This window comes from Colossoma macropomum, unplaced genomic scaffold (genome assembly GCF_904425465.1).
Source record: "Colossoma macropomum unplaced genomic scaffold, Colossoma_macropomum, whole genome shotgun sequence".
Lineage (NCBI taxonomy): Eukaryota > Metazoa > Chordata > Actinopteri > Characiformes > Serrasalmidae > Colossoma > Colossoma macropomum.
In genome coordinates, this window is record NW_023494804.1 from 35,629,028 (window position 1) to 35,655,141 (window position 26,114).

The 26,114-nt window shown below is 37.8% G+C and overlaps 1 protein-coding gene across 2 annotated transcripts in view; it reads left to right on the forward strand.

Moving 5' to 3' along the window:
• pknox2 (pbx/knotted 1 homeobox 2) overlaps nt 1-21,573 on the forward strand; it is a 130,179-nt gene extending 108,606 nt beyond the window's left edge. For both annotated transcript variants that reach the window (XM_036595477.1, XM_036595478.1), the window contains exons 5-12: nt 5,087-5,258; nt 11,129-11,308; nt 11,471-11,606; nt 12,928-13,025; nt 17,110-17,229; nt 17,758-17,834; nt 18,031-18,209; nt 20,768-21,573. In XM_036595477.1, coding sequence (XP_036451370.1) covers nt 5,087-5,258; nt 11,129-11,308; nt 11,471-11,606; nt 12,928-13,025; nt 17,110-17,229; nt 17,758-17,834; nt 18,031-18,209; nt 20,768-21,015 — 1,210 coding nt within the window. In that variant the 3' untranslated portion in view covers nt 21,016-21,573. The remainder of the gene's footprint in view (nt 1-5,086; nt 5,259-11,128; nt 11,309-11,470; nt 11,607-12,927; nt 13,026-17,109; nt 17,230-17,757; nt 17,835-18,030; nt 18,210-20,767) is intronic.
• The last annotated feature ends 4,541 nt before the right edge of the window (nt 21,574-26,114 follow it).

Genomic DNA, 26,114 nt, shown 5'->3' on the forward strand with positions numbered 1-26,114 from the left:
AAACCCATCTCAGAGCCTTCAAGGTATTGATGGAGGAGAGTTCTGTCTCTTTTCTGCATCAGATTTGGAGTGATTCTGCTGACTCCTGCCTCTGTAAATGGCACTTTTTACGGGCGTGGTAATGGCCCCCAAGGCGCTTGTGGATTTCCAGCCCCCTCTGCACTGCAGATAGGGCCTGTTTCTGGCTCTTTACCAGGAGCTCCAACACCTCACACTCCCACTACAGGGTTATGGCTGCAGCATCTGTTTTTATTTGAACCCGTGCACCACAGTCAGCATGAAGTATAATACAGTCAGCTTATTAAACATGCTTCTGTAAGACAGTGAACAGTCTCAGACAAGTATTCAGCGCTTTGAGCAGAAAATGATTAGTTTCAGGAGTCAGATGTTTACACTGCCTATTAAAAATTTGTCTTGATCATTTTATTCTCCAAAATATTGCGAAAAACACATCTGATCACACTTTATTCAAAGGTTACCAACACAGGGACCTTATAGCACAAGCAGAAATATAGAACACTATATGTACAAAGTGATATTTGAGTATTTAGGTACAACAAATGTCAGTATTTCCGAGGTGTGAGATATGTGTAAAAAATGAGGCATTAAAATCTAGAACTAATATGCATTGTTCTTATGTCTGTCTTATAAATGTATTACTTGGGAATGATACTTCAAATGTGTTATAAATGTTCCACTTTAGTATATGGATCATATGTCAATACAATGCCATTTATTTTAACATCTTATGTCATTGTTTTAATACTGTGTTATAACAGTGTTATAAATGCCCATCACTTTAGTGCAAGGACCTCATGACAGTACAGTGGCATTTACTTCATAAAACATCTTTTGTTATTGTTTTAATACTGTTATAATAGTGTTATAAATGTCCATCACTTTAGTGCAAGGACCTTATGACAGTACAGTGGCATTTACCTAATAAAACATCTTTTGTTACAGTTTTAATACTGTTGTAATAGTGTTATAAATATCCATCTTTTTAGTAGAAGGGCCTTATGTCAATTCAATGGAATTCACTTCATAAAACAGCTTTTGTCATTGTTAGAGTGCTGTGTTATAACAGTGTTAAAATCACTTTAGTATAAGGGCCTTGTGTCAGTCCAATGGCAGTTATAAAAAAGTCATCATTTGAATACTGTTATAACAATGTTATAAATATATATATATCACTTTAGTATAAGAGCTTATATCAATACAATGGAATTTACTTAATAGAACATCTTTTATCATGATTTGAATACTGTGTCATAACAGTGTTATAAATGTCCATCACTTCAATATAAGGGCCTTATACCAGTACAATGGAATTTAATTCCTAAACATCATTTGTAATCATTTTAAGGCTGTGTTATAGCCATGTTATACATGTCCATCATTTTAGTATAAGGGCCTTATGTCTATACAATGCCATTTAATTCATAAAATGTCATCTTTCGATTGCTGACATAAATACTCAAGTATTTTTAAGTACATCACTCAGTACTTAAGCATACTTTTCATCCCAAAAGTGGTTTAAATAGCTGAAGTGTTGTTCTTATGAGTGCTGACGTCACAAGAAGGGGATAAAATATATGGGCTTTGGCATCATTGCCAAGGTGGAGCTTCTGTCAGTTTTTCTTTAGTGTTGCAGGCTTGTTTATAGAACAACAATATTTTTCCTACAACATATGATACCATGGCTCATATAGCATGTGTCGTGCCTCAGAGCACCACTTCTGATTTAGGGTCAGCTGATCACTGTTCATTTAACTGTATAATTACAAAAAGTCACAAACTGATCTCAGATCAGATTTTTTATTTTATTTTGTTTTATTTTTTTTTACAATTTCTCAGGTTAACTGTCTCTAAACCATGCAGATGCTTTCTTTCTCTCTCCATGTCTGCACTGACAGTCCAGTCCCATGTGTGAATGTATCTATATGTGTAAATATGTGTGTATTTGTGTGTGTCTGGCTGGAAGATTGAGGTTGAGATGATTAGTTGCATGTGTTGTGAGATAAACAGCATTAAGAGTTTAATTTGGCTGGCACATATTAAAAGAGTTAACAGATCTGCACAACTTTAAAGAGCAATGGCCCCCACTCATACCTTGGTCCTTGGGCACATTATGAACTTTTAGTAAATACCACGTTTGCGTTTTAAGTATAAAAGGGGATTATTGTTATTTTTCTAAAGTTCTAAAGTTCATGCAGCCTTTTTGTCATGTACTTTTTGCCACTTTTTGTCCATTTTTTAATGTTTAAAGTAAAAACGTCAGAAATGCAGCATTAAAATCAAATCAAAATTGAATGTACATGTAATTCATTACATAACTAGTGTGTAATTACACAATTCGGCATAAATACTATATAATTAAAGAGTACTTTACATAATTAATTAGTAATTACTACTTAATGACATAAAAACTATGTAATTAAGTATTAATTACATAGCTACATTCAAACAGAATAGTAGAGTTACTCCCTTTCTAGCTTTATTTTATCCACACAGTTTTGTCATTGCTCAGTTTCTAGTTGTTCTGCAGCGAGTGTGAGTGAGGATGATAATACAGCAAACGAGATATTTTTTGGTGGTCCTGTGTGTTTGGCATTTATTCCTTTATTTGAATGGTAATTATAAAACTCAGGGTCATTTCCCCTCATCCAGGCCTGCTAAAACAAGCCTCTGGGGGTTAAACTGATAGTGTCCTCAGGCTGTGGTGCTGCAGGCTGTGTCGGGGTTATGATCCAGAGCTAAAGGGATGGAGGGGGAGAGATAAGTAAGCTCATGGCCTCCAGGGTGCGCTGTAGTGGAGGCGGCCGGCGTGGCGGAGGAGAGCCGTACGAGCCCAGAGGGAGCGCAGGATCGTCTGTGTGTTCCGCTGTGAGCCTGTTTAGTATTCGCCTCACGTCGACTGGAGGGAGCCGCATTAAATTGGGATCAGGCAGATTAGAGTCTAATATAGCGGGCTATTAAAGGCTGCAAATGAGAGCGGTGGGTTACAGCTGGAGCAGAGGCCCCTCACCCAGTCCCACCGCCTCTATAGCCTTCAGCTCACAGCACAAACACACAGACACAGGCACATACACACCGTACACACACTGTCATACACACACAGTGGCTTTTATGATGTTATATGTCTCCCTGCTTAATCTGAAGCTTCTGCTGTACAACATTACAGCTGTTTTGTAAGTGATATTGGAACAAATTTATATGATGAAGAATTCTGTGAGTCAGATGAACCCAGCTTCAAGATCCTTAATTTACTGCAGGATAGAAAAAAGAGGAGGATTTCTGCTTTAACCCTTGGAGTTACTATTTTCATTTTTAAATATTATTGAATGTAACTATATGCAGTCATATTGTAAAGTGACACTCCTGGTCAAATTATGTTTTTTATTGATGTTCTCAGTGAAAACACAGTAACTAAGTTAACACATCATCTACAAAGAACACACTTACATATTGCATTTTTTCCTTTTTTATATATGTTTTTCCCAATATATTAAACCCAGCAAATAAACAGTAATTATACATTAAAATGTTGAGAAGTGTGCTCTCTGTAGAATGTGTTATTCTACTTATTTTCATGTAAAAAATCAAGAAAAGCATAATTTGGTGCCCAAGCTTTTGCACATAATTATATATTATGTTCAGTTTACATTCTGTATCAACAGGTTTGAGTCTGTACTGACCTTTTCTATTTACTATGATTTCAAGAAATGAGAAGAACATAGCTTAATGCTCTGATGGTCCACATTTTTTGCTCCAGCCTGACTCACAACACAACACAAAGGGATGAAGCAAAAATGGGGGACTCTGAGGACCGGGTTTTGTTACTCTACTTTTAAGACTTTAAAAGTTTTCTTTGCATTGATTCATTAAAAAGTTTCATTTAAATGGAGCAAAACCAGTTTAATTGCTTTTTACCACATAAAGTAAATTTTTAAGGTTCGACTGATATTTTACTGTGCATAGAAAAACTTTTCATACATCTAATTACAAAAAGGTGCAAGAATCATTTGGGAACTTTCATTTTTAAGAGTGTACATTTGAGATTTGCCTGTATTATCTGAGAAATGTTTGAGAACTTGTACATTGATCAGAGAGACAAAGAGTGCTGGTCAGATTCAAAATAAGATTCAAGTGAGAAAAGGCCCAACATCTCAAGGCGTTGACACTTGCTGGGAGATATAAAGGTGCTTCAAAGGGCCTGTATTATGGAGAACCACATTTCTCTCTCTTTCTTTTTAAATAAAAGAGTTTGATGTAGTATATAAACTTTGTTAAAGTTTGAAAACATATTGCTGATGCCACAGTCCATGCAGTCTTTACATGGAAACTATAACATCTTAGTTTTGAACTCCATTTTTTTGTGATGTTGCAAACGGACACATTTACGTATATCCACTTATTCATTCTACAGCAGTTTAGCTCCACCCACTCACACTGAAGATATATGGAGTGTTTCAGTCCTGGCTGCTGTTTGAATTAGGCACAATACAGAGCAGCGAATCAGAAGAGAGGTTATTTACATACATCAGTCTTAAAGGCACTATAACGAAAACAGTCTGTTTAAATATCAAAATGGATCTCAAGGGCAAAAATAAAATATAAGAAAATGAAGGATATGGTCTAAATGATCTAATCTTGATAATACTGTTTGAATATCACCAGAATCAAGTTTTGGCTTTCATACAATAAGTAAAGACGATCTAGATCAACAAAATTGATTTTAAATTCTACACATTGTGTCACTGCCATATCAAAATGCATACCTTTTGTATTTATTGTGACTAGATTAGAGTGACAGCTGCCCCTTCATATTATGTGAACACTTCATGAGGGATGGACCAATAGAAATGGTCCAAAATGAACTGGAATAAAATCTCATCGCATTAATGTAAAATAATGTTAAGAATGTTTTTTTTTCCTTCTCCAAGAAAGGAATACAAGTTTTTCTTGTTATGAACATATGTCATTACTCAAAAACATATACGACCTCTATAAACAGCTTAGCATTTTTGTGATGATTGTCATGACTGACGATGTCCTTAATGTCCACCCTGGTGCTCTCCTGCAGGCACCCCCTGTTCCCTCTGCTGGCTCTGCTGTTCGAGAAGTGTGAGCAGGCCACGCAGGGCTCCGAGTGCATCACCTCGGCCAGCTTTGACGTGGACATCGAAAACTTTGTGCACCAGCAGGAGCAGGACCACAAGCCTTTCTTCAGCGAGGACCCTGAACTGGACAACCTGGTCAGTACAGAAAAATCAAGATACTCTTCACATCTCTAAGCACAGATTAAAGTGATTGATTTTACTGATGTGTACACAGAAGATTACACCTTGCATTAATGTATGTTACCCCAAGGATCATATCTGGATATGCTACAGATTCCATTTATACTTTTCACTAAAAATGTCCCCAGTGAGGCCAAATGAGGTCCGATTTTACTTTCCCGAAATGAAAAGCGCATCAACACATGCATCATTTCCGTTTTGGTTTTGTTTGCTTTTTTCCCCAGAAGGCTATTGGTTTTTTGCCTCATGTCTCCTCCAATTTTCATATCATTGTTTATTCTCTTACCTGCTAGTCAGAACTCAACTCCGCTCATGTAATTGTATGCAGACTATAAAAATGCTTCTGTTTACACTTAACTTGTTAAATGTGGTCATGATCTGTCCCTGTCCACCTCCGAATGTACTACGATTGATCTAACTGACTGATCATAATGCGATCACATTTATTCCTGGTGTGTTTACACCTGGCTTTCCATGCAGACCAGTGAAATCCAAATGTGATCCAATCACCAGAAACGCTTGTTGATGCAAGGTGTAAACAGGACCTATATTGCATCAACACAACTGTACTTCCTTTTGGCAATGTACTTAATAATGTGGCAATGTACAAATTCAAATCAAGTGAATTCAGTGCGTCCCTTTTTTTCAGTGTCTCCAAAAAGTTCACATTTTTCTCTAAAGTAATAATAATAAGTTTAATTTATATAGCGCACAAACCCAAGGACGCTTCACAAAGAGGAGAAAAAAAGGACCTAACACTTTGGAGAAGAAAAGTAGTGAGCAGTGAAGAGAGAGAAGTTTTTAAAGTTGAACTTTAAAAGAAGAGGAAGTAGAGCAGTCACGAAGAGACTGAGGTAGAGAGCTCAAGAGTTTGGGAGCAGTCGCTACTCTTCATGATGTCATAGCTAGTTAAATTACTGTAACATATTAATAGCTGTCCTGTTGTCTCTGTAAATCTCTCTAAATAGGCTCCAGCTAGTTCAGAATACAGCAGAATATCCTTTAGCAGGAAAAAACCTTCCCCTTCAGTCCTATTCAGTTTAAACTGGCTTCCTGTTAAGTTTCACATTTAGCTCAAGGCAGGGGTGATTCTCAGATCAGAGCTTTAGGGGTGCTAAATGAGACCAGCCAAGCCCCCACCCTGTGTCATCATATCTTCTATCATTCTATAACATCAATTAGCTGATATGCATACAGGCAGTACAAGTGTAGCACCCTGGCTTTAATATCAACTTATAGGCCTACCAATGGCACAACAGCTCACTTCTCCCTCTCGAATTCAAACAGTGGACGGTCATTGATTGACAACATGCAATGTTAGCTTGCTAGATAAAAAAACATCAGATAGCCAACAAGAACAACATAAAGAGGGATCTGAGATTCAGTGCAACAAAAATGAGGAATACTGCTAATGACTGTAATGTGTTGGTGCTGAGTGATAAGAAAACCTCGTCTGCACTACTTACTGGAGCCAAAACACCACACAGTCACACTGTAACTGTCTAGTTACACTGTAAGGGGCTAAACATGCCTATGCCTCAAGGTCTTGCTTACAACATTTAAAGCCCCTAATGGCCAAACTCTGGCAATCCTTACTGAACTTTTGAAACATATCCCACCTAGTCCACTTCGCTCAGCTGAGGCAGGTTTACTGCAAACTCTTAAGGTCTCTTACACCTCAGTTGGTGGAAGCTCTTGTTCTTGTACAGCTCCTAAACTCTGGAATATCAATTTTTGATTAAAAACAAAGATTAAACTAGATTAAAAACATATTTGTTTAGGCTATGCCTGGACGTATTGTGTCCTGATTTCTCCCGTTCGTGATTGTGTTATTATTTTATATAGAGCGTAGTGTTTTATCTTTTCAAAGTTTAACTTATACTGCTTCAAGATTTTGTTAGTACAGTGAATATTGCTATATAAATTAAGGCTTATTATTATCATTATTATTATTATTAGTAGCAGCAACAGCAGTGCACAGCAGTCTTCTGTTAAGATTATTGTAAGATTGATTTAAGATTATTTAACTTATTTCTAGACATTTTATACTTGTTTTAAGTGCTTTTCTTAAGTAAAATTTTCTCACTATATTGGCAGATAATTTTGCTTGTTTTAAGAAACGTGCTTGAAACCAGCTAAATTATCTGCCAGTATAGTGAGATAATTTTACTTGATAAAATGACCTAAAATAAGTAAAAATGTCTAGAAATAAGATAGATAATCTTATTATAAGTGCACAGCCCTCTCAAAATGGGAAATATTAGACAGATAGACTAGATTTAAGATCATTTCACTTCACAAAATATTATTTATTGCAGTATAGTAGTAGTATTATTTAAAAAATACCCTCATAATTCCACTTTTTATTTTATAACATCGAAATGGCAGCAGCACTTTACGTTGTGTGAACACTTTAATGGACAATGGACATTTTTAAAAAGTACACTTATCATATCTTTTAGCTATGTTAACACAGGTTTGGTTAAGTTTTTTATTCTCTGTTTTCTCTTACAAAGTTACCATTTTGGAGATGCAAGGCTTTAACGAGTGATATTGTCTCTCTGTCCACATTGAAGTTTACCGAGCTGTGCAACATGCCCCATCCACTCTGCACTACACAACTATAGCACCCCCTGCTGGTAGAGGCAATCACAATACTTTGTATCACTGGATAGATATTTGCATGGGAGTTTTAACCCCTTAAACTGCAAAAGCTTGTATTTGGCTCCACAGTTCCACTTACAAACTAGTTTAGAGGAGCTACCGAATTATTTATAATAGTACCTGAATATGTCATAAGACTAGTAACTAAATAAGAAGCTTCAGGTTTAAAGGGCTAAGAATTTTAAACCAAAGAACTGTCGCATTCCTTTAGCCCTTGTTCTCTTTGTTTCACCCTCCCTCTCTCTCCCTCTCTCTCTTTCTCCTGGACCCTCCACCCCCCACCCCCGCCTGACAGCTAGCAGTAATTAGAAATTAGGCGAATGAGGAAAGGGGGGAAAGGTCAATGTTCATCATTACCAGGTCTCTCGGCCGACTACTGCGGCTCAGTCAATTAACTCTGCATCTGTGTGCTTTACGATGGACCAGTGGCGCAGGGCCCCCCTTCATTGGCGCGGTTACGGCGGCCGTGCCGCTGCGGTGCCGGGCGAGGGATGGCACGGTGCCCCGACGAAACGAGCCGCAGTAATTGGCAGATTTATCTCCTCCTTGGCAAAGCACTTTTTAGCCCATTCGCTCGTCCTTGAGTGCTGACTTTGAAGGCACGTGATCTGTGGAAATGGGGGAGTTAGCCACGCAAGTTTAGCCACGACCAGAAGAAAAAGAGCTGTGATAGTCTCAACAGATACTTTTTTGGGTGCAGAAATGCCTGTACAAGAACAAGGTATCTGATTTCTTATGCACTTGGAACTCATAATCAGTTTTACTTCTGCGTTATGTTCTTTTGTTCAAATATCTGAGTGGAATTACTCTCAGCACACTTGCTAGATAGACAGTTGTCATCTGTATTGCATGGGCATTTTATTGGTTAATAGTTGTCTGCAATCATTCTCGTATGTCTCTCATTGATATTTTGCTCATTATCTCGTCTGAAATGTTGCAAACATGCACAATATCCACCTACACATTATTAACCCATTAAAATCTCACTTACTAAGGCTAATTATTCAGTGACTACAGGGACATCAGTGCAAACTGGCTGAGCTATTCTTAGGTTTAGAGGTGTGTAATAAAACTTTGGGCCCAGTGGCGGGTCCTGGCTATTTACAAGGTTAAATTCTATATGTAAATATTGGAGCACGCATTTGTGAGCCCATAAGTTTCTTTATTTTTCTTCTAATCTCAGTAAATATTTATAGCTTCTCCTGTACACACACTGGCTATTTTATTAGATACACTTACCTTGTATCTACACTTGTTGTCCATTTTATCAGGTCCACTCACCATATAGGTGCACCTTGCAGTGTTGCTGGAGTTTATCTGTCTACACTATATTGGTTTGAATTCAGCTGTTTCAGCCACACTCATTGCTAACAGGTGTAAAAATCAAACACAGCCATCGAGTCTCCATAGACAAACATTGGCAGTAGAATGGGTCACACTGACGAGCTCAGTGACCTTTGCCACAAGTAATTTACTGAAGTTTCTGCCTTGCTAGATCTGCCTCAATCAACTGTAATTGTTATTATCGTGAAATGGAAGCAACTAGGACAACAGCTCAGCCACAAAGTTGTAGGCCATCGCTCTATACAGAGTTCGAAACTGCCTCTAGAAGCAGCATCAGCACAAGAACTGTGTGTCAGGAGCTTCATTAAATGGGTTTCATTGGCTGAGGAGCTGCACACAAGCCTAAGATTACTAGGTGCAATGCCAAGCAGCAGCTGGAGTGGTGTAAAGAATGCCAACACAAGACAGTGGAAATATGTTCTCTGGACTGAGGAATCTTCACTTTTGGTGGATGCTGGTAGAACACTAGTGCCAGTGTTAAAGTTTGGTGGAGGAGGGATACTGGTCTGGGACTGTTTTTCAGAGTTTGGGCTCAGCCCCCTAGTTCCATTGAAGGGTAATCTTAATGCTAAAGCTTACAAAGACATTTCAGACAAATATATACTTTCAACTTTGTGGCAGAAGTTCAGGGAAGACCCTTTCCTGTTTCAGCATGACTGTGCCACTGCGCATAAAGCAAAGTCCAGACATGATTTGATGAGCTTGGTGTGGAGGAACTCTGATGGCCTGCACAGAGCCCTGACCTCAGCTCCACTTTACATCTTTGGGATTCTGTCCACTCTATGAAGAACCTTTGTAAAAATGTAAAGAACATATGCATAATGTAATATAATGTAACGTCTACATTGGGGGTGCACAGCTCCTGTCCAGGTCCAGCAGAGTTCGGTGATTTACCTGCTCAGACACACCTGACTATACTTATCCATTGATTGGAAGGTTTTAATAGGTATGTTTGTGTAAGGAAGCTACCAAACTGTGCTACCGTGGCCTCCAGGACTGGAGTTGTGCACCCCTGGTCTACATAATAGTAAAGTTTCTACATCAAGTAGCTGTTTAAGCCCAGTGCAAAAACATGGCTATTTCTGTCATTTAATCTGCTCCTCCCTTTAATCATTTGATTTTTCCGTGTTGTCATTGTTCCTTTTATTTGAAATGTAAAGAACATGGTGTAACAAATCCAAAAATTCATAGATGTTTCATTTTTTCTCACTAATGATCTTATTGAGCAAGAAAATGCATGAATAGGAACATGTCACGTTTTATCATTACTCAAAACAGTAATAAGAATTGATTGAGTATTATGCTTTGAAGTGCTCAAAAAAATCAAAGTACATCCAACAATAAAAGAAGCCTTTTCATCTTTTATGCAGTGATAGGAAACGCGATAGCCATTGATGCATTTTACTCTGACCAACGTGGACATACATAGCGCTGCTGCCAAAAGAAAACCTTGTATCTCCATTTTTGTCGTTTTTCAGTTTTTGACATAATTTGAAAATACCTGCTGCCCTTTACATTGTATGTAAATTTCATGATGAATGGACTAAAAGAAATGACCCAAAATGACGTGGAAAAAACGTCTGGTTCCATTGACTTACATTAAAAGTAAAGGTATTTTCCTTCTCCTGTAAAGTTGTCAGTTGGCTATCGACATATTTCTCAGATCGGATTGCTGAGGAGACACTCAGTTCATTAGGGTTAAAGTATTTCTTAGAAACATAGGTTCAAGTGAAGAAACATTTAGGAAACTCTACTTTTAATAAAATGTGTCTCGTGCACAGCTGTTCTCTTGACCGTTTCTTGTGTATGTGTGTCAGATGGTGAAGGCGATTCAGGTGTTGCGGATCCACCTGCTGGAGCTGGAGAAGGTGAATGAGCTCTGTAAAGACTTCTGCAACCGCTACATTACCTGTCTGAAGACGAAGATGCACAGTGACAATCTGCTACGCAATGACCTGGGTGGGCCGTATTCGCCAACACACACAAACTTACCGCAGGTAGAGACAAAGAAGTGTAGTGTGTTCATTCAGTGTGTAAGACAAACAGGTCATTTATGGACATGGCTTCAACTCTCTTCTCTTCTCTTCTCTTCTCTTCTCTTCTCTTCTCTTCTCTTCTCTTCCCTTCCCTTCCCTTCCCTTCCCTTCCCTTCTCTCCAGGATCTCCTGCAGAACTCCTCTCCCTCACTCGCTAACGTGTCCAGCTCGGTTAATCCCTCAGGCATCGTGGTCCCTGCCGGCTCTCTGCCTCAGAGCAACGTCACCATGACTACCATTAACTCACAGGTGGTGTCAGGTAAGACAGCTTAGGGATGTATCTGCTCAGAGAGAGATAGAGGGATGGACCTGGGGGTCCCCACTTCAGTTCCTCATAACTTCATAGTAATTGCTACTTACTGCTTAACAAAAGCTTTTCCAGTGTTTGTTTATGGAGCCATATCCTACATTTTTCTTGTACTTAATTTTTTTCTGTACCAAAAATGGTCATAATTCATTTTTACATGACCATTTTCCAACTTCTCTTGAACCCTTAGAAATAAACAGGCTGTTTTAGTTATTGTGTCTATAAAAAAGAATTCCAGTGATGGAAAAAGTTGATTGTTATGATATAAACAAAGTCATTCAGGGTGGGTTGATTTGAAATGCCCAGTTCTGGAGAAACTTTCAGAGAATTTGTCACAGTGGTCGTGATAGAAAACAGACATCTAAAGAGTTTAATTTGTCTAAAAGCTTCATTACAGAAAGCTATTATATGAAATGGTTATGAATACATTGCATGATGCCTGATCATTTGTTTTATGATAGGTCTAAGAGAAGGTTTTGGCCTAAAATCTTTTTTTTTTTTTAATACATTTTTTGTGGAGAGGTACGTGTAGGGTTGTGTAAAGCAAAATAGTGTAGTAAGAAAATATTAATTATGATTATACTTTTATCCGGATTATATCTAAATATTCAGAAGACATGTGTAGGTTCACTGATCATTTTAAGGATATTAAATAAAATATATTTACCACTGTCACCTCAGACCAGTTTGGATGACTTTGTTTGTCATTAAGTTATGCAGAAATGTAGAAAAATCTGTGGAATTCCCCTTCAAGACTAATATATGTAAATGATCATAGTTCTAATTGGCTGTCATTTATTGTGCCTCATCTGTCCTTATAACTTCAGCGTGATTTTTGTGACAAAAAAGCCGAATTCAAGATGAGACATTTTGTATGAGACTGGGGAACGAGAATTATATGGGCTGGAGAATGAACCAGTGTTTACATGCTGCACCAAACTCTTTTATTTAAAAAATAAAATAAAATTTGAAAGTTTTTTAAATAATATGGGACCTATTTCAATAGTTTAGATGATTCTTTAGAAAGACTGCCTACTATGTAATGTGCTGTATTCTACATAGCTATGTTTTTTCCCATATAATACACTCCTGTGAAATAAACCCACACTGGCTGAATTCAGTTCTGTTCAGTGGCTTGTTAGAGTTCCTCTTAGTTTGATATGAGTGTAAGACATTAGCATGGTGAACTGTAGCTCTTAAAGATGGTGCTGTTTACCAATCTGCTGTGTTTTACGTGTGTGTGTATGTGTATGTGTATGAATGGTTCCCGCAGGTGGGACCCTGTATCAGCCGGTTGCTATGGTGACCTCTCAGGGGCAGGTGTTAACCCAGACTCTACCACAGGGGACCATCCAGATCCAGAACACACAGGTGACTCAAACACACACACACACACACACACACACACTCGTCAAGTTCTAGAAGTGGATTAGAACTTAAATTGTTTGAGGTATGGAAAGTTACAGAAATCCTTTTATAGGTCGTAGAGCAGCCTGATAATACCACAAGCACCACCCTTTTTGTAGCAACTGTTGTGAGGTTGGAAAAGCTTTAGAGAACATTGGCAAAAATGATTTAAAAGTAATTGTAGTGATCTTTTGTCTAGATTCTCTACATAACATTGGATTCCAGATTAAAATGCACTACCAAGCTGGACAATGTTGTTATAGCTACTCAAAACTAGCTCGATTAGCTTGATTGGGTTGGGAGAAAAAAAATCATACAGTATAATATCACAATATTTAAAATTGCATTGATACTCAAGAATTGATATTTTATTATTTAATTTTTAATATTTTAATATATCCATCCCAATTAATTAACTAATAGAATACTAAACTGCATTTCTGTCACAATCCACAAGGTGGTGCTGTTTCCTTCTAATAAGAACAAGGTGTCTATTAGTAGGGTTATTATTAGGAATGCTCTGATAGTGCAGTGGATAACACACAACAGTGGATAAAAGTGGGAGAACAAACTGTAGTTACCTCTAAATAAAATTCTTTTTTTATATATACATTTATAGGAAAAAATAGTGAATCTCTTATAGCATCATCTCTGCCTAATCAACAAATCACCCCATCAGTTTTTTTTACATCCTTTTAGGGGCTTATAATATAAGGGTTGTTACTCCAAAAACAGTGAAGTGGTTCTGCTAAAGCCATGTGTTATTAGTGCTGTAAAATACTAAATCACTTTGTTTCTACTTTGTGTCTTACATATTATGACTTTAAGTGGTCAGTCACAGTATGATGTACAGACATAGTTACAGGCTGTAATTATAGAGAAACTAAATGGAGCTGTAAAATGCGAACTTACTTCTTTCCATCTTCTCAGTCACTGCATCTCACATCAGGTGGTAACATTGGTTCTTGCAAATAATGTGGGTAATTGCACCGAAAGTTTGATGACATTAATGCATTATAATCACTCATGGTTGTTTGGTTGTTCTATTACTTTTGTGTGTAGGCTGACCAATATACTAGTGTTGTTAGCCAGGAACAGATGAGGTAAATATACTGATATTTCACAGAATCAGGGCTGGAAAATACAACATCACATGTTCCTTTTGTAGTTACAGTTAACAAAATATTAATTCTCTATTGTTAAACACAGATCCGGCAAAAGGCTCAGAAATGAGTTCAGTGATGGAAGAAACTCACAGCATACCACTTATTTTTACACATCATGTTTGTGTTTCTTTATCTTAACTTATTATTTAGTAACAACTACAAAATTAGAATGTAATTTTAGGTTAGAACAATTTATTAATATTATTTTACCATTTTATAACCAACTTAGCAATTGCTACCTTATTATTTAGAAACAATTAGACAATTAGATAGTAATATTTAGTTTAGTACAACTTGTTACCATTGTTTGACCATTTTGTTACTGCTCTTTTACCACTAAAATTACTAACGTACTATTTAGCAACAACTAGAAAATTTTAATGTAATTATTATGTAAGTACAACTTGTTACCATTAACATAGTAATATTGTTACAACAATATTACTATGTTATTACCTACTTATTACAGCTCTGTAACATGCTAGTTCTATATTGGAGGAATAACATGCAGTCAAAACAATAAAGTGCAAAACTTAGCATATCAAAAATCTTTAGAATTGTATCATGGCTCAAGTATCCTGATAATATACAATAGATTACACATAAAAATAACAATTTTAGACCTTTCGCACGTGTACAAAGTAAAATACAGCATTCTAAATGTAGATTTTTGGGCAAAACCTGCATGTTCTATGAAGCTTGTTCTTGACAACCTTGATAGTTGCCAGGTTGGCCAAGTGGGCGGAGCATAGATAGATGAATAGTAAAGCTGCGCTGCTGATTTTTTGCTAGAACTGGCTGAGCATCCTCGAGCTTGTTTGGCGTTGGTTCCAGAGTAGCCAGTTGTATGCATGTTGCATGCGTGTGTTTGTACGGAGCAGTAGCAGGCAGGTGAGGCAGGTTTTGACAGACAGCCGGAGCTGGGGTGAGTTACCTAGGGCCCAGGCCCACACTCTGCTCTACACGCAGGCTGGGAATAGAGCTGAGCCCATAACTACATCCCTGACAAGCTCCCAGTAATGATACCCCTGCATGGAGCCTCCAATTAATTCACCCTGCTTCCTGGAACACACACTTACACACTCCCAGGGCTGAGGTATGTGTGTATATATGTGTGTGTGAGTGTGTGTGTGTGTGGGGTATGGTGGGGGATGGAACACAGCCACGTGACACTCAGCTGCAAATATAATGTGGAGATTTTTTTCTCTTTTTTTACCGATCTTGATTATTATTTATTTATTTCAAAAGTCAGTAGGGAGGCTTTTCGCTTTTTATGACTTTCGGTTGCGGCAGCGGCATGAAATTAATTATCCTCATTTTTAAAGTGGAAATGTTTTTTAATTTATTTTTATTCATTTATTTATCAGCACGCGAGGCCATGCTGGATTATGCATCTGAAGCCGCTCTGAAATGTTAATATTTCGCAATCTCCAAATGACTGAGGACTTTTTTTCTGGGGCAAAAATTGCATAATAATATTTAACTCATTTGAATACTTTGGCCTTTGTAGTTAAATGGGTGAGTGGAAAACCTTCAAACAGCAACATTATTGCACAGACTTTCTGCTGTTTCCCGTGTGAGTGTGTGTGTGAGTGTGTGTGTTTCCTGTCTGTGTGCAGCTCGGTATCTAGATTTGGGTCTTGTTGCAGTGGAGGCTGAGTAAGTTTGATTAAAAGGAGAGCAGATTTGCTGTGGCGCTCTTTGTGATGAAAGGCCTCTATAAACGCTCCCTCCCCGGCTTTAATTTTAGGTATCATTACTCCGATTGCGTTGCTATGGTGACTGAGGGCATTTCTGGCCCTGGCAAAGGAACGGCAAGTGGCGACTCTTTGTTTCCGTGGCAACAACTATCCCTCCCTCTCTCTCTTTCTTTTTCTTTCTGTGACTCCCTCTCCCCTTCCTTCTTCCCCCTCTCTCTCACTTTTTCTCTCTTTCTATCACTCTCCATCTTTCTTCCGCTCCTTTATTTTCTCTTTCTCACTGTCCCTTCCTCTCTCTCTCTCCCTCTCTCTCTCTCTTCCACTTCTACTGTCTCTCTCTCTTTAATACTGTCTCATCTCTCTTTCTCTCTCTTTCTACCTCTTTCTTCTCTCTTTCTCTGCACTTTTCCGCTCTCTCTCCCTCCTTTTCTCTTGAAAACTGTCTCTTTATCTCTCTCTCTCTACATTTCTTTCTTCTCTCTCTCTATCTCTCTCCCTCCTTTTTGACTATTTCTTTTTCTCTATCTGTCTCTCTCTCTCTGTATATCTCTTTCTTCTTTCTCTCTCTCTCTCTCTAATACTGTCTTCGTCTCTCTCTCTCCCTCTCTCTCCCTCTGTCTCTTTCTTTTTTCTTTCTGCCTTTGTACACCCCTTTCCTCTCTTTCTTTCCTCTCTCTCTCTCTCTCTCTCTCTCTCTCTCTCTCTCTCTCTCTCCCTCTCTGTCCAGTTTTCTTTTCCCTTTCTCTATTTCTTGTCTTCCTTGGTCTCTCCCTCTTTCTTCTCTTTTTTCTCTCTCACTCTCCTTTCCTCTCTCTCTACGCTCTTTTTCAACTCCCTCTCTTTCAATTCTCTTTCTCCTCTCCTTCTATTCCTTCTCTCTCTCTCTCTCCCTTTTTCCCACTTCTCTGCCCCTCTCTCTTTTTCACTCCTTCTTCTTTCTCTTTTTATATCTCTTTTCCACTCCTTCTTTCTCTACTTCTCAATCTCCCGTTCTTCCACTCTCCTTGACTTTCTTCTCCTCTTTCTTGCCTCTCTCTCCTTCCTCCACTCCTTTTTTCCCTCTCTATTGCTCCAACTTTTTCTTGCCCTATCTCATCTCTTTCTGTATTTTTCTTTCTGTACCCCTTTCTTGCCTCTCTCTTTCACCCTCTCTCATTCTCTCTCTCTTGTCTGTAATTTAAGGTGAATCTGGATCTCTCCTCCCTCTTGGACAGCGATGACAAGAAGTCGAAGAACAAGCGAGGCGTTCTCCCCAAACATGCCACCAACATCATGCGCTCCTGGCTCTTCCAGCACCTCATGGTAAGGGCGAGGGATGGAGGACGTGCTCCATTCTTTCATCTCTCTCCTGAAAATTCTTCAGTGCGATCAGTGAATATAACATGATGAATTAATCACATTGAGTGTTACATGATTAATGGCAGATTAGCCATTTCCTTTGGACGTAGAACTGGGCTGATTAGATTGATAGAGCCCTGATCTGTTCATGGAGCTGGAATAGGTCATACAGCTGTAGTTAAAAGAGTCTTAAAGGATTTAATGTCTGTACCTGTTCACTGATATCGATGCTGTACTAACAAAGCCTATTACATTAACATTAACAGATTACTTCTGTTGGTCCATTCATCACAAATCCTTCACACAATCTCAGCAACAGCTGGTATATTTTAATGGTTCAAGAAATAGAATGGAGTTACAAGGTTTTAATATGTCAGTAATGATATGCCAGTATATTTACATTATGTAGCCATTACATTATAGTAAACGCTTCTCTATTACTTTATACAGATCATATGACAATTATAAATTTCTTTTTGTTTTTGTTTCCAGCACCCGTACCCCACAGAAGATGAGAAAAGACAGATCGCTGCACAAACTAACCTCACCTTATTGCAAGTGAACAACTGGTAAGACTGAGAGTAGAACCAGCTCTGACGTGCTGTTGTGCTATGTAGTAGGGGTGTGGGTTCATCCACTGCAATGTATAGCAAAGTGGCTCCATCTAGTGCTCATTAACATGAAGTACTTGTCAATGCGATGGCCAGAACAGGACTGTTTCTCATTCTCTTTTTGTGTCTCCCTCTGTTTTGTTTCCTTTGACAGGTTTATCAATGCCCGCAGGCGTATTCTGCAGCCCATGCTCGACGCCAGTAACCCTGACCCTGCCCCAAAAGCCAAGAAGATGAAGTCGCAGCACAGACCCACGCAGCGCTTCTGGCCAGACTCCATCGTGGCTGGAGTGCTGCAGACGCACGGCCCGCACTCCGCCAACAACTCAGACAGTCAGTCATTCCAACACTGCACTTAATAACAGCAAATTAAATCTTAATTAAAGCCCAAACCTAACGCAGATGCAGTTCAATGTTTGTAAAGATCACAGACTCAATCTGAGAAAACAAAGCAAGTGTACATTTATTTAATGGACCAAGTTTAATAACCAGTGAGGAAACAGTTATAATGAAGTCCACTTTTGTAATGTTAACACAGTAACAACATCAAGCAACTAGTGCTATTATTGCTTCCATCCTTTTCATGAGGCTTGCTTTCAGCTTTTTAAAGAAATCTGCAGGGATGTTTTTCCACACCTCCAAAGCTCAGTCTTAGAAGTTGGTTGCATTTTCTGCTTCTCACAATCCAAGTAATTCCAACTGCAAATTTTGGCTCGTAAGTCTATAAAATCTTACTCCACATCTCAGATGCCTAGTTTTAGTGTCTGTATTTACATGCAAAGATTTGCCACTCCGATTGAATACATTCCGATTATAGATTAAGACTGAGGTATTTATATGCTCACTCTACTCAACAATCTGATGGAAAATCTCTGTTTACATGCTCACTACCAGTAATCAGATCCAAAATGACGCTCATGCACCATGAACCACTTAGTGTAAACGTTACTATGACAACGAACATCATGGGAGGTCCAGTCAGTGTGAGACGAGTTTTCAGTTTGTGCACTTGTGTTTTTAATTACTTTAAAATGATGTCAGACTCAGGAAAACGTACTTCACATGTACTTATTAAAGAAGGCCGAGAGGAAGACGTCGTGTTCTGAGACACATAAGCTGGACGCCCGTCCCACCACCTCCTCTGCAGACCAGTTTCTGCTCTGCCATGTTGAACATTATAAACTTTCACTATGACCCACATGCACAGAACGTACTTAAACTTTTTTATTGGGAATGTAATCAGATACAGGCGCTTACATGGATATTATTCTTCTGTTTGAAAGATTATTTACAGGATTATGGATCAATTGTTCAATCAGATAGAAACTGTATTCCGAATGGCCTCAATCGGGCTAGTCTATTCCGACTGAGGTGTATACATGGACGTATTCTATTCCGATTGAGCTATTAGTCGAATTATTAGGCTGCATGTAGACGTGGCTAGTGTTTCTTGAAAATTTGCAAACTTTCTTTTTTTCGTCTATTTCCTTTTCTCAATAACGGCTTCTTGACAGGTACACATCCTTTCAGACCCCTAGCACTGAGTTGTCTTCTCACAGTGGAAACACCTGCAGATTTTTTTCGTATCTGAAGCAAAATTGATTGCTTGATTTTCTCCTAATTTTTAAAGGTGAAAGTATTTTTTCTGATGGTGACAGTTTTGGTGTTTTTTCTAATGGTGACAGTTTTGGTGTTTTTTTTCTGACGGTGACAGTTTTGCTGGTCTATCAGGTCATGCACGGTTGTTAGGAGACTCATCTTCTCTATATTTTGAACTCCTGTTAAACTCCTATTTTGTGACTTTTTTTTCCCTTCAATTTTTCACTTCTTTATGCAAGTGAATTCTAATCTCAGAAATATAGTCTTTTAAATGCACAGGAGAAAGGCATCTGCAAGGCAGCTGAGGTGTGTTTGTGTAGTTGCTTGTGTGAATGTTCATGTCTGTTTGAAGGGGAACAGAATGTCAGCTGCTACTGGTTCGTTTTAAGACTCGAAGCATGGATAAGTTAAAGGGCAGCAGAGTACACAAAAGTGAAGAGTGGACAAATTAAATATTGATAGAGTTGAAATTTTATCATTAAAGTGTTTGAGGGTTTTTTTTTTTTGATTTTTGCACACAACTCTACTAAATATACAGTTCTATATAGTATGTGCATAACAATGAATAGGTAAAGTGTAGGCATGCACACTTTTACAGTGCTTTTTTTGTGAAAAGCTCCAATGTATTAATATTAAATACAATAAGCAGAGTACATGTTACAGAATGCAGCAACCAGACCACTCCCCCACCCTCACAGCACCCCCCACCCTCACAGCACCCCTCAGTATAGCACAATTTTAGCACAATTTAAATTATATTCAGAGTTTATTTAGGAGCAAGGATGGGCTCTATTTGGAACAGTTTTGCTGTAAATGTCTGAAAATATTTTAAAAAACTCTAGTCCAAAAGAACTCCCAGTAAGTGTGTGAAAATATATCAAATCTACCATCAGAACAAAAAGTACAAGGGTGGGTGGGATGAGAAACATAACGTTGCTGTCCTTGAAAAAAATAGTAATTTTACAAGAGAAGGCAAAATATTCTTAACTTTTAATGGAAATTAATGTGAAGAACTTTCAATTCAAGTAATTTGGAGTATTTCTGTTGGTCTACTGGCCATCATGTTTAAATGATGTCAAAAAATAAAAAATGGAAGTTTTTTTTTTGTTTTTTTTTTGTTTTTTTTTGACAGTGACGATATGGTAGCACCTATAATAAGATAAACAGAATCTGTGAATAAAATGATAGTAAATAAGCTGATGATTAAGTTTCTGATGGCATGTTCTTCCATACAGTTCCACACCTAAGATTTCTATCCATCATGTAGTAAAGCATGTTTGTGTCTCTGTTAGGCTCTTTGGGCATGGACAGCCTGCAGCCGCTCTCCTCCGACTCGGCCACCCTGGCCATGCAGCAGGCCATGCTGGCCGGGGCCGACGACTCCATGGACGGCACGGAAGACGATGAGGAAGAAGAGGAAGAGGAGGAAGAAGGGATGGAGGAGGAGGAAGAGGAAGACGAGGAGGAAGAAAGCGAGGGAGGGAGGCAGCTGTCTGGCAGAAGAGATATGCGCCTCGATCACAGCGAGGCGCTGGAGTAACACACAGGAAATGACATCAGTGCCCTGACACACAGTCATGGCACATTATTTAAACGATGCCCCCAGAGGTTTCCACTGGACACTCAAGTGCTTTGGAATATCCAGTTGGACAGGGAGGTTCCCATAAAAAGAAATGGGCTGTGAATTCCACACTGTAAACATGATTTGGTGTTAAAATGGTAACACTTTACTGGAGGGCAGCATTTATAAGGCTACATGACACCTACATAAGCCTTTCATGACAACTGACATACACCTACATAAACTCTGATAAAGGCTTTTTCTAGCAGGCATCAGTCAGAAGCTACTTTTGTCCATTTTGTACATCTTTTCACCTCAGAAACTGATGCGTGTTGGAATAAGCCTTTATAAAGGTTAATGTACTGTTGTGTGCTAATGTTTGAACACAGCTGGTCATCATGTTTTGCTGACTTTCTAGATAACGCATCATTTACAGGGAAGAAGCAAAAAATGGCATTTTCCTGCCAATTGTAGTGTATAAATTCTAAAAAAAACGTCTAAGTTCAACATATTGGAGAAAAAGTAAATATAAAATATAAAGTGAGCCAAAACTTTTGCACAAGCCATTTTACGATTATTTTTTCCCAACATGTAAATTTAGCAAATAAACAGTAATTATGGATTAAAATATGAAGAACTGTGTTCTTTGTAGAGGATAAGTTCACTTAAAAATCAACACAAGGTACAATTTAAGCTAAAATATTAACAGATGACTATATACATAATAGATGTTATGGTTATGAAAGGCCTATGTATATGTCATAAAGTATTATGAATGCTGCCCTTTTATAAATTGTTACCAAGTAAGTTAACCAGGCTGCCTCAAAATGTAGAATGTATGAGACAAATAATAATTCAATAGAATAATAAATAATAATTATTCTAAATAATTAGTTAATATCATAAATAATGAGTTAATAAGAGATTGTTGTGTACACTTATGGCTTGATGTTCAATGAACTCTGCATTTGAAGGCAGCCAAGTTTCTCACTGTTTTAACAGTAAATCTTTTTTACGGTGCTGTAATTACTCCGTAATTTTACAGAGCTGATGAATGCGCTCAAATTAAACATGCAAAACTTTAAACTGTCGGGCCTTGGGAGATTAAAGAGAAGCTTCAGTTATATTAACAAAACCCGCCGTCTACCGTCCATCCTGATACGTTCTCATGCGTTCATGCCTTGTTTTCTGTCCCCAAATGGTTCTTCTTGGTCTTGGTTCTATTGGTTCTCAGGTGAAACCCACACAGCATGAGATCATTTTTACAAAACCTTCCAAGATGACTGGTTTTTTTTTTTTGTTTGTTTGTTTTTTGGGCATGCATTTTCAGAGCAAACAAACTTATTCAAAACAGACCAGACAGCACAAAGTTTACCCCTTAGACTATGATGCATCCCCCCAGTTGCTTGATATTTATGTTTTTAGGTTTTCAACTGCGCTACTTCTTAGAAGACTCTTATTTGCCTGGAACTCTCAGATGATGCAATCCTGAATGACTCCGAAGGCCGCCTGCCTCAGACTTTCAGCGGGCTCACTTTTCTCCTGCTCATGACAAGAAAAACAAACAAACAAACAAATAAATAAATAAAAGGAAAATGTGGGAGGAGCCAACCTGGCACACGAAGCATCTCATTCACGGAAGAAAATAAAACGGTGGCTCCTTCCAGACCACAGACTTCCTCAAGATGTTTACTGCAGGAACAATGAAAAACACAGTGCATTGAGTCTGCCTGATTCAGAGGTGGACAGCAGTAGCACAGGAATAAAATACATCAACACCACTGCAGTCTTTCGGTTTACCTTCTTTTGGAAATAACTGTGGTGCTGTGATGTATTTTTATTTTCTTCTCACGTGCAGCCGATACACACGTTTGAATCAGGCAGCACCAATGCACTGCTTGCTTTTAAGTGAATGAACATGAGCGTCTTTACAGAACGTTTCAGCTGCTGGAACCCCCTCTGTCTACTCTCTGTGAAGGGACAGAAGCTGTGAAGATATTCCCGAGCTTTTTTTTGTGCTTAATCAGTCTCCAAAACTAAAGCACCTGTTTCTGATGTGATGTCTAGAGCTGAACGAAGCTGTTCTTGGATGTTATTGGAGTTGGTCTTTGTGAAGTATATGTTTCTCATTATCCTTTTTCTTGGTCTTTTTGTTTTTTAAATGGATCTTCCAGAGCAAGTGGTGATAGGGGAGCTTTTTATTTTGTTTGTACACATCGTTGTCATAATCTATTGTGTTTCAATAGACCATTTTTGATAATTAAAAGAGATGATTTTAGTGGATGCTGAATGTCTAACTTCTTACAACTCCTCTTATTCTACATAACACACTGCTCACTGCTCACTGCTCTAGTACAGGCCCCTAAAAACATTTTGGATTTTCTTGAAGTCAACGTAAATTCATCTTCCTTCTGTACCTTGAAATACTGACCAGTGAAACATGGTAGACAGGGTCTCTGGGCTGGCTGAGAGGGAGGTAACACATGGTATTATTGGTTAACATTATTTTTCCTCACCTGCTGGAAAGCATGGTGATGTAATCAAAACTCAGAAGACTTTTTCAAGATGGCAAAAAAGTCCCTGCAGTTTGATCAAAGATTACTGGATAGTGAGAATTTTGTCTTTTATAAGAGAAAATTAATAATAATATTAATATGATTATAATATAATAATAATAATAATAATAATAATAATAATATGACATGATGAATCATGCTTAATGTGACCATCCACACAAACTAACATGATAAAAAGGTAATTTTTTGAAAATGCATTTTAAACTCTTGCCTTTAAAAGTATTTCTGAGGGCAAGACACTTTTAGGGGTGGTCTCTTAAATAGATGAGTATATGTATATATGCTTGATGATAGGTGGTGGTGATGGGCTGGTGAAATGATGATATTATTGGCTAAAGGTGGAGTTATTTTAGAAACATATTTTGTTTTATTACTTGAAATACTCTTTACATCCTGATAGAAATCAACCAATCAAATGCCCTGACAATAAAAAAGGAAAAAAAATCGTTACCTGTGGAGGATACAGGAGTGTAAAAACCCAGTCCAGTCATTTCATCCAACCCAAATTAAACAATTAGATGGCCTACTTGCAGAGAAAGTTACACATGTACCTACTACAGCTTGAACTGCTAAAGAAAGAAAGAAAAGAAAGACAGAAGTAGAAATAACTTGGAACAACGAGAGGTTAGATAAAGTAAGAGGTCAAACCACAGTGAACATCGGTCTAATGGTGGTACAACCTGAAGGGCTTGAAAGGCCTGGAAAGTGATGTCAAGGTTGCTGTTTTTCTGTTGGACAGGTAATTATCTGGTCTGTTTTGTTCATGGGGGAATTTGTTATTTTCCTGAATTATGTAGTCAACATAGCCAGCTGCTTCTGTAGCTACATTATGTCTTAGTACAACGCTAATGTTAGCTAAGCTGGCTATGTAAGCTAGCTGTGTTCATCTTGTCTGGGATCTGTGTGTGTATATGTTCATAAGCCAAGTATGTTCATGTGTTTTAGAGGAGTGGCTTTGGAAGGAGGGCTGAAAGTAGTGGATGGGATTTTTTGTTGTTGGATTGTTTCAAAAACTAACTTACACTTCCTGTTTTCTACAAACTCACCTGCTCTAGCTTTAATGATGATCATATTATTGGTCAATAATATATTCCCCACCATCTGGTGTGTGGTGATGTAATCAAAACTTAGAGGAGGGTAAAAGCGGAAAATGGTGGAAAAACAAACATTTTATCTTTTAAATGACCAGCGACAAAAACAAACAAGTTAAAAAAAAACAATCAGTTTTGTCGACATTAAAAACATGGGGATTTGTGTCATGATATGAACTGAGAGTTACAACAGTTGACTTATATCGTCTGGAAACTCACTAAAACATTTGTCCAACACTTGTTTGCACAACTTTTCACATTCTCTAAAAGTAATCTTACTTTCGTTTAAGAAACTACCTTATATATTTCAAAGTAGCATATCATCAATATTGATACATCATAACTCCAATTAAAAACACTAGCCAACCTTTTTTTTTGGTTGTATTAACATGCCATGATGAATGGACCAATAGATACAGCTGTACGCAAAAGTTTGGCCACTCTTGATCAAATTATATGTTTTGTTGATTTGTTGAAGTGAAAATAAGTGAACACACTCTCTACAGAGAACACACTTCTGCACATTCTAATACACAATACTGTTTATGTGCTGAATTTAACGCACTGGGGAGAAGAATAAAAGTGTGTTCTCTGTAGAGGGTGTGTTATTTTCAGTTAGAAAATCAACAAAACAAACAGGGTCGTAAACACCTCAATTACTTGGAATATAATTTTGATATATTAACAAATATTAAACTGTAATTGCACAGATTTTTCTCTTTTTTTATTGTTTAGATATAAGTAGCGTCATTTAGTGACGTGATTTGATGTGAGATCTATTCCAAAAAGAAACTTACTGGGTCTCAATTGTCAACAGTGGGGATAATAGGAACCAGATGTCTGGAAAGTTTAATGACACTAAAAGATTCTTCACAAGAAGTTAATACATAAAATAGGTAAGAATACACTGTCTGATTCACGATTCATTGTTTTGAGATAAGATTTTGGCCTTTTTAAGATCCATTCACAGTGCAGAGGTACATGCAGGGTGAAATAAAGACCAAAGACTTTGTCTGATGTCTGAGACATTGCTTTACATTAATTTTGAGATAAAGTTTTGATCTTAAACATATTTTTCCAAACCTTTCATAACAGAAAGACACATGAAAAACAGTCCAGAAAAAAAACCTAACTCTAGACTCACTGGTGGTTTTGGATGGTAAATAAAATTAGTTTAGTACATTTCTTTACAACGAACCATTTCACATCAAAGCACTGTGAATGACTGTTTACATCTCATCACTGAATTATGCAGAACTTTTGAACATTTTTTTCAGTTTTTTCTCCATACAGTTAGCATTTCAGAGAAATGAGGTTTTTATGATGATGTAATAATGATGGTAAAAATAGTTTTTATACACATTGCATTTGTATTTTATTTCTAATTAATCTTAATCCACATTTTACCAGG